Source organism: Hibiscus syriacus, unplaced genomic scaffold (assembly GCF_006381635.1).
Source record: "Hibiscus syriacus cultivar Baekdansim isolate YM2019G1 unplaced genomic scaffold, ASM638163v2 tig00111678_pilon, whole genome shotgun sequence".
In the NCBI taxonomy this organism is placed as follows: domain Eukaryota; kingdom Viridiplantae; phylum Streptophyta; class Magnoliopsida; order Malvales; family Malvaceae; genus Hibiscus; species Hibiscus syriacus.
Window position 1 is genome coordinate 594,087 of NW_024063153.1, and position 10,479 is coordinate 604,565.

At 36.9% G+C, this 10,479-nt stretch overlaps 1 protein-coding gene across 2 annotated transcripts; it reads left to right on the plus strand.

The window, feature by feature from the left end:
• Window positions 1-2,860: 2,860 nt before the first annotated feature.
• LOC120167467 (eukaryotic initiation factor 4A-14-like) lies at window positions 2,861-10,479 on the plus strand. 2 transcript variants are annotated; one of them, XM_039176474.1, is made up of 5 exons: window positions 2,861-3,011; window positions 8,608-8,677; window positions 8,806-8,912; window positions 9,054-9,484; window positions 9,591-10,479. In XM_039176474.1, the coding sequence occupies exons 2-5, from the start codon at window positions 8,610-8,612 to the stop codon at window positions 10,224-10,226; spliced, it is 1,242 nt and encodes a 413-aa protein (XP_039032405.1). In that variant the 5' UTR covers window positions 2,861-3,011; window positions 8,608-8,609; the 3' UTR covers window positions 10,227-10,479. The 2 variants fall into 2 exon arrangements, with proteins under 2 accessions (XP_039032405.1, XP_039032407.1); XM_039176476.1 differs by lacking the exon at window positions 2,861-3,011 and adding an exon at window positions 5,988-5,994.

Consider the following 10,479-nt stretch of genomic DNA (forward strand, 5'->3'; position numbering starts at 1 on the left):
AGCTTATTTTTATTGGCCAAAGATGAAGCTTATGATTCAAGAATATCTACAACAATGTGAGGTTTGTCAGAGAACTAAAATTGAACACATTTCTAAGCCAGGTTTACTACAACCTATTCCAGTTCCAAATAATGCATGGAAAGTTATAACAATGGACTTTATTGAAGGGTTGCCACCTTCAACAAAGTACAATTGTATTTTGGTAGTGGTTGACAAATTTACTAAGTATGCTCATTTTATGCCATTGTCACATCCCTACACAGTGGTACAAGTTGCTAAGCTGTATTTGGATCAGGTTTATAAGCTTCATGGTCCTCCTAAGGTAGCTATTTCTGATCGGGACAAGTCTTTTACTAGTCTATTCTGGCAAGAGCTACTTAAACAATTGGGGACAACTACACTTTTCAGTACTGCTTATCATCCAGAGACAGATGGGCAAACTGAGAGACTCAACCAGTGTTTAGAACAGTATCTCAGATGTATGTGTTTTTTAAAACCTACATCTTGGTCAAAGTGGTTAGCCCAAGCAGAATGGTGGTATAACACTAATTACCACTCTGCTATCCAAATGACCCCATTTGAAGCCTTATATGGTTATAAGGCACCTCTTCTGAGTTGGTCAGGGGATTCTAGAGTGGATGCAGTACAAACTATGATGCAAGATAGAGAGCAATTTAATGCTTTACTACGTGAACAACTACTTAAAGCCAGTAACAGAATGAAGCAGATTGTAGATAGGCATCGTACAAAAAGGGATTTTCAGGTTGGAGAGGAAGTTTACCTGAAACTTCAGCCTTACAGACATATATCAATCGCCTTAAGGAAAAACCTAAAGCTTGCTGCTCGATATTACGGTCCCTACAAAATACAGAAAAAAATTGGTCAGGTTGCGTATCAACTGGAATTGCCAAATGATTCTAAATTACATCCAGTGTTTCATGTTAGCTTATTGAAGAAGAGAATCGGAAAACAGGGACTTATCTAGCTGAATCCTCCTGAAACATCTTCAGATGGTCAATTGAAAATTTACCCAGCAACCGTGTTGAATCGACGCGTGGTGACACGACAGAAGAAGAATGTTACTCAACTGTTGATTCAGTGGAAGAACATGGGACCAAATGATGCAACGTGGGAAGATGCTTCAGTGTTGCAGAACCAGTTTCCCGATTTCGATCCTTGCGGACAAGGATCGTTTGATGGAGGAGGTATTGTCACGAGGGAAGGGGAGTTAGGGTTTGAAGGTTTTAATTTGGGGAAAAATCGAAGAAGGAAGTTAGGGAATCATCAGCAGAAAGGGGGAGAGGAGAGAAAGGAATTAGGGATTAAAGGGGATTAGGGATTGAAGTTTTATCTGAAGAGGGAAAGGCAAAAATAAGGACAGGAGAATGGGTCATACGGGATTGGGTATGGGTTAATAAGGTAACTGGGCTTTATTACTTAGACCCAATTAATATATTAGTAGGCTTATGAGTTAAAGGGTGGGGCAGGTCTGGATCTAAGTCAGAAGTGAGAGGGATGGAAGGGTGAGTCATCATTTAGACGGTTAATTTGTTAGATTGCTGAATTGCCTGCTGGAGGTACTGTCTATATATAATTGTATCCAGAATCTTTGAGGATTTTATCTTGAGAAATGAAAATGCACACTTTCTGTAACCTATTCTCTCTATTTTCTTAAATCCCTAAAAAATTCTTCTATCATTCTATCCTAAACCATAACATAGAGTTGATATTGGTACCCGAACTTGCGATAAGTGTTGGATATAAGTACATGTTGACTCGGGTACTTTTTTATGCTACAAGTTAGTTAAGGGGCTTCTTTTGTGGGAAAGATTGATGTTGATTACATGTATGGCAACCCTTGGTTAGTGTTATAGACCTTATGCTGCCATTTAAACCGACAAATATACCCCCTATGAATCCATGGATCCTAAAAGCTCTTGGAACTTGGTATATGTTTAAGCTATCCATAATCTTCTAACTTCTCACTTATGTATTTCACATTTATGGCAGCATTGGTAATTCTTGTTTTACTTGTATGTTTTGGAGGAAAATTATGTATTTATCAACTACTCCCAATGTGGACTAAATTAAAAGAAAATCCTGTTATACCCTAATTTTCCCCCAAATTCAAAACCCTAGAGTTTAGGGTACACACCAGCTACAATATAATTTTATCAAGTACTTTTGATCGATAATTCATCAATCGATAATTCATCAATTCGACTATTGATAGATAAGAGTAACAAATTCAATCATCTTACAATAAACAATTGACAAGTAAATAAAATAAATCTATGATGATTTTTAATATTATTTTTGTTGTCTTTCTCTTATTCACATTGCATCGGAGACATGATATATAATAAAAAATTATTTTAATCTTAATTATTCTTTAAAAATATTATGTAAGAGAACATGTGTTTCATTCTTGATTATCATTATCAAATGAAAAATTTTCATCCAAGTAAAAAAATGAATACATCACAGTTACCATCTCTCCATTGTACACCAATAAATCCTAATTAATTTATAATTTAAATAATAAACTTAATATTACCTTGAAAAACAAAAATGATATCTATATTTAAATTAATTAAAAATATGTAAAATTAATTTTTACTTTTTTATTACTTCTTAAAGAAAAGGATTGGAACAAATCCAAGTTGGACAGAATCCAACTCAACTATGGACACCCATTAACGTCGGTCTCAAAAGCTAAAGAAATAATGAAAGAAAGGGAGGGCAAAGAGGGAAAATGAAAAATAGGTGTAAAAGAGAAACAAAAGGGTTTTTTGATGGGATGTAAGGAGGCTTAAAAAAAAGGTTCAATATAAGAACCCAAAAGCGAATCCAATTCCAAGTACTTTAGATTTGTTGTGTCGTTGTTATTTTGCCATCTCTATGTCTTTCTTCAACTCCACGGCGCAGATCCGAGGAGTATCTGATTCTCAATTAAAACACCTCCCAAAAGCCTACCCTTTGATCTTCTAACTCTCTTCGTCTGCTTCAAGGTTGCTCCTTTTCCATCCCACTCTTCTTATCTTTGCTGGCTTTTCGTTTGGGGGTGTGTGTTTTTATTGATTTCACGTTGAATCTATGTTTTGATGGGTTTGGTGTCTATTGGATTTGTTTTACTGTATGGGATCTGGATTTGATCTGTTTCCTGTTTATGCTTTTTGGGTTTTTTGGTTTCGAGATTTATCAGTTAACGTCCATAATTACTGGGGTTTTTTCCTTTGTTTAAGCCCTTTTTTTAGTTTAAGATTTGAGAGATTAATCAGTTTGAAGCTCAGTTAAACTAGCCTTGCTGTATTTGTTTATAAAAACTGTTGTTTTTTTAATAGGAAACGAAAGGGATAAAAGGGGTTCTTTTTTATTGTATTTTAGTATGTTACAAATGGTAGGGTTTTGAAAAGTTTGTAACTATCCAGATTCTTTTCTTTAGAAAAGTGGGATTCAAGTAGATCTTAATTGTTAGTATTGAAATTTGCAGCTCGGATTGAAATTTTAGAATTAGTTGAGTGAGAAGCGTGGTGGTTATTCTCTTAACTACTAATTATTGCAACTTGTTAAAGGAAACACATTGCTATTGGATTTGTTTGATTATGGTTCAGTAAGGCCTATATATAACAAGTATGTTATTCCTGGTTTGAGCTGAAATCTGTATTTATTATCATTTTTTGAGTTGATTAGAGTATGTTGCCTGACATTATGATTATCTACACGCAGTTTTCTGTACAAAACCTTCAAGCATGCTAAGTTAATGCTTGTTTAATTAACGTAAACCTGTATTAATATCAGAATAGATGAATAATTAACTAACAAGTGATGGTATGTGTTCCCCAAAAGTGTCTTCAGCCTGTTTCATGTGTTGAAATCTTTAAAAAAATAAAGTCTTAAACACTTTTGTTTTTGAGTGCATGGCCCTAGATGGTTTGGAGAAGTGGGAAATGTGGCATTTAATCCAGGATTGTGATCAAAATGTCAGATACCCATCTCCCTCTTTTATCTTCTTCGGATAGTAAATCAGAAGTTAATTCTTGTGCTCTATTTCTCATGGAGTTCAAATTTGGCTCTTATTTTACATAATCCTCAATATGGAAAAGGCATTTGTTTTAAATTACTTAAGAGTGATTAGAACGTGGATTGAAGAAGTGGGAAATGTGGCGTCGGATAAAGAATTGTGGTTAAAATATCATATAGCCATCACCCTCTTTGTATCTTCTCCATATATTAAATCAGAAGTTAATGCCCGTGCACTGCTTCTCATGGAGTGCAAGTTTGGCTCTTCTTTTACATAATTCTCAAATATGGAAAAAGAATACCTTAATTTATGGAAGAGAAATAAGAATGTGGATTAGAGAAGTGGGAAATGGGGTGTTTGATAGAGGATTGCAATCAAAATGTCAGATAACCATCTCCCTCATTGTATCTTCTCCAGATATTAAATCAGAAGTTAATGATTGTGCTCTGCCTCTCATGGAGTTCAAGTTTGGCTCTTCTTTTACATAATTCTCAAATATGGAAAATGAATTGACCTTAATTTACTTACTAAATAGTGATACGAATGTGTTAAGAAAGTTTGTTTTTAAGTGCTTGGCAAGTTGGCGATGGGTGGAATATTGGAGAGGTGGGCAATGTGACGTCTGATAAAGAATCTGTGATCAAAATATCAGATAGCAATGTCTCTTTGTATTTTCTCCATATATTAAATCAAAAGTTAATGCTTGCACTCCGCTTGCCAGGAGTGCAACTTTGGCTCTTCTTTTACATCTTTTTTTAATATGGAATGTTATAAACCTCAATTATGTTCAACATTTTCATTGTAATACCCTGAAATCCGGATTAGTGGTTTGGGTCAACCCAAGACCTTTAAGTTAAGCCAATTAGACCTCTCAAGATAGTTGAACCAAGTTATATAGGTGTTGGGCCTAAGGTAGGCCCAAGAGTTAAAGCTAAGAGATAGTTTTAAAGTGAGTTAAGGCGAATCGAGTGGAGATTTTGGTGCCGAAGGTTACGGAATTGGAGCTTCATAAACAGAGAGTGGAGCAGCAGGCGCCGACTTTGAAGGTAGCGAAGAAGGCCAAAGAGAAGCAGTGTAGGACTGCGGCGGGGGAGAAATATGAGAGGATGCTGTTGGAGTCCACCTCAAAGGGGTGCAATAATGATAAGACTGGATGCTACACGTTATTTATTGATAACTTACCAGAGAACATTCACTGGAAGAGGTTTGGATTTTTATTTCGCTGTCATGGTCGGGTTCTTGATGCTTTTATTCCAAATAAAAGAAATTCAAAAGGAGTTCGCTTTGGTTTCATTCGCTTCGCAACTTTCGATGAAGCAAGGAGAGCGATCTCAAAAATGAATGGTTCTCATATCGACGGAAGCAAAATTGGTGTTTATTTTGCTAAACTCAAACCTCGACAGTCCTTTTGGAGAAAGTCCTCGACAGGTGTTCTTCGCAAGTCCGGGATGGAAGATGTTTCAAGGAAGAATCATTATAAAGTTAAAAGTGTTATAGATGAAGAAAAACTTCAGGTGTTGAGCAATTGTCTAGTGGGGTGGTGCAAGGACTTTGTCAAAATTGGTCATCTCGCCAGACAAATGCAAGCGAAGGGCCTCATTGGCTTCACCTTAATGAGAGCTGCTGGTAATGCGATTTTAATGATTTTCGAAGACAATGCTTCATTGAGAAGCGTGAAGAACAATAAATCAAAGATTCTCGCAGAGTGGTTATCCATAGTCGAAGCTTGGTCAGAGAGTTTGGTAATAGAGTGTCGTCGAGTATGGTTAGTTTGCGAGGGTGTTCCTTTTCACTCATGGAATTGGGATACTTTCAAGAACATTGTTGATAAGTGGGGTTTATTACTAGCTATCGACGAAAGTTGTCAGTCTCCATCATCCTTTGATTGGGAAAAAATTCAAGTCCTCACAAAGGCTGATGCGAGAATTGATGCGATGGTGGAATTGAAGGTTGCTGACAACTTCTTCAAGGTCATGGTGCATGAGATAGAACCTTCATTCAAACCAAACTCTTGGGCTCCTGAAGAAGACGAGTCTCATTAGATCTTGTCTCTTCAACTGTGGTTGTTTTAGTCTATATGGTTGTAGGTGTTGCTTTTAATTTGTATTATGTTCTGTTTTATTCCTACTGCTGGTGGTGTAATTAGAAGTAAGGTGATTTGACTGTGGCTTTGGATGAGGTCATATGAGGTTAAGGTGTTTGTTGTAATGGTGTACATCACCATGAGAGGATATTCCGTGGTATCTTTTGTATCGGGTATTTTGTCAATAATATTTGAGGTACTCTTTTCTTCCTTCCAATGTTCGTTAACATACCTTTAGTGTGTCAACGAATACGAAGGGAGTTTTTAATGAGACCTCCAACTTCTATAAAAAAAAGTTAATAGGTGAAGGACCTAAAGTGTAGTTTACCCATTTTGTTAAAGTTGAAAACTTTCCCACTCTTTTTATATCATTTCACGTAACCAAACTCCCCATAATATCTCACCCACTCTTCTTCTTCTTCCTTCCATTAGTTTCCTTTTTTTCTTCCTTTCAAGAGCAAAGTTTCAAGCATTTCAATCTTAGATTTGTTTAGCAAATGAAATAATGTTTCTCTCCATCCTTCAAGCTTTGTTTCAAGCTCCATTTTGTGAGTTTTAGAATTTGTTTTCAAAATGGGTTTTTGGGAGTTTGAAAGGAACTTAGAGATTTAAGCTAGTTTTGAGTAATATTAAGTAGTATAGAGTGTTTTAGCTTAGTTTCCAAGTCAAAGACAAGTTAGTAACCCCTAGTTTTGTTTTGATTAGCCAATGAGGTGGGTGAAGTTCTAAAGCAAAGGATAAAGGTAAGGCGACTCCTAGTCAAGTTGAGGGAGATTTTAGCAACCAAAGAGGCCAAGTAACACACTATCAACTCTTCCATACTCTTAGTAATCATTAGAAATGAGTTCTAGCTTGAGAGTAAGTTATGAAGCTTAGTGTTATATGTTAATGGTAGATTACGTGATTTATGTTATAAGCATAATATAAAGCCTTATTTATGCTCATTGTAATCACATAAGACTTTAAAGAATGTTTGGGGACCTCATTAGAGTCTTGGGATTGAAATATAGCATTTTCGTATGTATTTTATGACTTCTGCAGGTAGAGTATCGATACTTGTTCTTCATTTTGGGCAAATTCGTGAGTTTCTGGGCAAGAATATCGATACTCTTGAAAGAGTATTAAAACTTTGGGTCATAGTTTTGAAACTCCTAGAAATTTTAGAAACTGGGCAGAACAGAATGTTTAAAAGTATCAGTACTTGTATAAAGTATCAAAACTTTTTCAAGAGTATTGATATTCTTGGGCTAATATCGATACTTTCAGTCTGTTTTGGTCAAAACGTTGCCCGAGAGGCCTTAGACCAATAGTATGACCATAAATGGGAGCAAATAGGTGTAAAACACTAGAATAAATACTATAGAAGGTGTTTAAAGTTGGGTTAAAATGGATGAAATATCTGTAGTGGTATCGATACCTTAGGTAGGGTATCGATATTGCAGAGAGGGTATTGATACTGTAAGGTCAATATCAATACTAAGGGTATTGTTTGAGCTTTAAAGCACGAGTAATTGTAGAGGCAAGCGAGGATATCAATATTGTCAGGTATGTATCGATACCAAGGTTGAGAAATGGGCTTTAATTTAAGAGAAAGTATAGAGATACGTGAGGTTTCCCAAAAGCTTATAATTTATCTCAAATAAGACTACAAGTGAGAACATTCATTAATGTTTAATTCAAACATAGAAACGAGAATAAAGCGGGGTGAAATAAGACTATTCTTGTTTGAATGCTCGGGAAAACGACTAAGACACCCAAGTTCCTTTAGAAAAGATAGCAGAGTCGAAAGTATAGATTCAGTCCGGATAACCTTAGGGAGTGCGCAAGACACTTTAAGCTGACTAGTTTGTGTGCAAGGTCTGACACTCAAGGAGTGGGCTAGTCGAGAGTGTGGTGTCCGATGCAGAGATTCCAGGGGCCACATTCTCGGTAGACTAGAGGGGTGTGTGAGCTCCGAGATGCAAAACCCTTAGTCGCACCATGATATCTACAATAGAGTAGAGAGTGAGTTTACTGTGATAAACTTTTAGAATATTTTAATTGTTAGTGTGGCGATGTTTCCGTGGGCAGTTTAGCAGATTTAGCAGTTGAGAAGCTTTAGAGAGATCGAGGTCTAGATCCAGTGCAGAACAGAGTACGTCACATGTTTCTTAAATGGCATGTATATTCCTGAATTTAGTTGTATTGAGTTGTAAAGTCAGTTAAGAGTCAGTATGTAGGTATCTATACATTTTGAGGGCTCTCAGATGTAAAGAGTCGTTTTAAAGTACATGAAAGTAAGAATAAGTTGGTTAGTCACTTCGGTGGTTCATGTGGCATTCTACATCAGTCAACTATGTGTCGTACTGATCTAGGGTGTTACATTCATCATTAAGAATGTATCTTTCTTGTATAGTAGGCAACATCTTAATTTGTTAATCACTGCCCTGTTATATTCATAAACTGAAAACTTTAATTTGTCAAACTATGCTTATAGCTTGATTCTTTCTTTCCTCTGCAGTCATGGCAGGTTTAGCACCAGAAGGATCCCACTTTGATGGTCGTCAATATGACCAGAAAATGACTGAATTGTAAGTTCACTTGTTTGCAGCTCACACATGCTTTTCTCTTTGTTTATGTTATTTGTTTTTAGTTTATAAATATACATAATGCTCTATGCTTTACCATTTGCTTATACTTATGTGTTCAAAACTTACAGGCTCCAGACTGATGGAGATGATTTCTTCACAAGTTATGATGAAGTTTATGATAGTTTTGATGCAATGGGACTCCAAGAAAACCTTCTGAGGGGTATCTATGCGTACGGTATGTAGTACATTAAATAATAATTATGTAATCTGATTCCATAAATTCTTCTTGTATCAATGCCATTTATTCGGAGTGAGATAATAATTTGTTGCTAATTTATGTTGAATCTGTATTCTGTTGTCTAAACTACTTTTGTAGGTTTTGAGAAGCCTTCTGCTATCCAGCAAAGAGGAATTGTTCCATTCTGCAAGGGTCTTGATGTGATTCAGCAGGCACAATCTGGAACCGGGAAGACTGCGACTTTCTGCTCTGGAATTCTACAGCAACTTGACTATGCCGTAGTCCAATGCCAGGCTCTGGTTTTGGCACCCACTAGAGAGTTGGCCCAACAGATTGAGAAAGTGATGCGAGCACTTGGTGATTACCTTGGTGTTAAGGTCCATGCTTGTGTTGGTGGGACAAGTGTTCGGGAGGATCAGCGCATTCTCCAAAGTGGTGTTCATGTTGTTGTGGGAACACCTGGTCGTGTATTTGACATGTTGAGAAGGCAGTCACTTCGTCCAGATTACATTAAGATGTTTGTCTTGGATGAGGCTGATGAGATGCTTTCTCGTGGTTTCAAGGATCAGGCTAGTTATTTCATCATGTTATCTTCCCTTTTGAAATGATTCCAATTTTGAGAGATTAGGTTTTGATCCTTTTATTTGCTCTAAGAATGTTTGTTATGTCTTTCAGATCTATGATATCTTCCAGCTGCTTCCAGCCAAGATTCAGGTTGGAGTATTTTCTGCCACAATGCCACCAGAAGCCCTTGAGATTACTAGGAAATTTATGAATAAACCTGTGAGAATTTTGGTTAAGCGTGATGAGTTAACCCTTGAGGGTATCAAGCAGTTCTATGTGAATGTTGAGAAGGAAGAGTGGAAGCTTGAAACTCTCTGTGATCTCTATGAGACCCTGGCCATTACCCAGAGTGTCATTTTCGTAAACACAAGGCGAAAGGTCGACTGGCTAACCGACAAGATGCGAAGTCGTGACCACACCGTATCTGCCACCCATGGAGACATGGACCAAAATACCCGTGACATCATCATGCGTGAATTCCGCTCTGGTTCGTCTCGTGTTCTCATCACCACTGATCTCTTGGCTCGCGGTATCGATGTCCAGCAAGTCTCTCTAGTTATAAATTACGATCTGCCGACTCAACCAGAAAATTACCTCCACCGTATCGGTCGAAGTGGGAGGTTCGGAAGAAAAGGTGTGGCAATCAACTTTGTGACTACTGATGATGAGAGAATGCTGTTTGACATCCAGAAATTTTACAACGTGATTATCGAGGAACTTCCGTCAAACGTTGCTGATCTCCTTTGAAACAAGAGATTACCCTTTTTGAAGATTGTTGGCGAGACAAGGTGGTTTTGTTGTTTTGGCAAGTCCTATTTAACTTGCCATTTTTCTTGTTCTTATTGGTATCTAGTGTCTTAAGTTACTGTTTATCTGACAATTTAATGGCATGGGTTCTGCACAATAGCTCCATAAAGATTTGCCAGTTTTGCCCACTTCTTGGTGGTGGGCTTATTATGTTATTTCAAGTTTTTATGCAGCAGGTAGGTTTTTTTTTTTA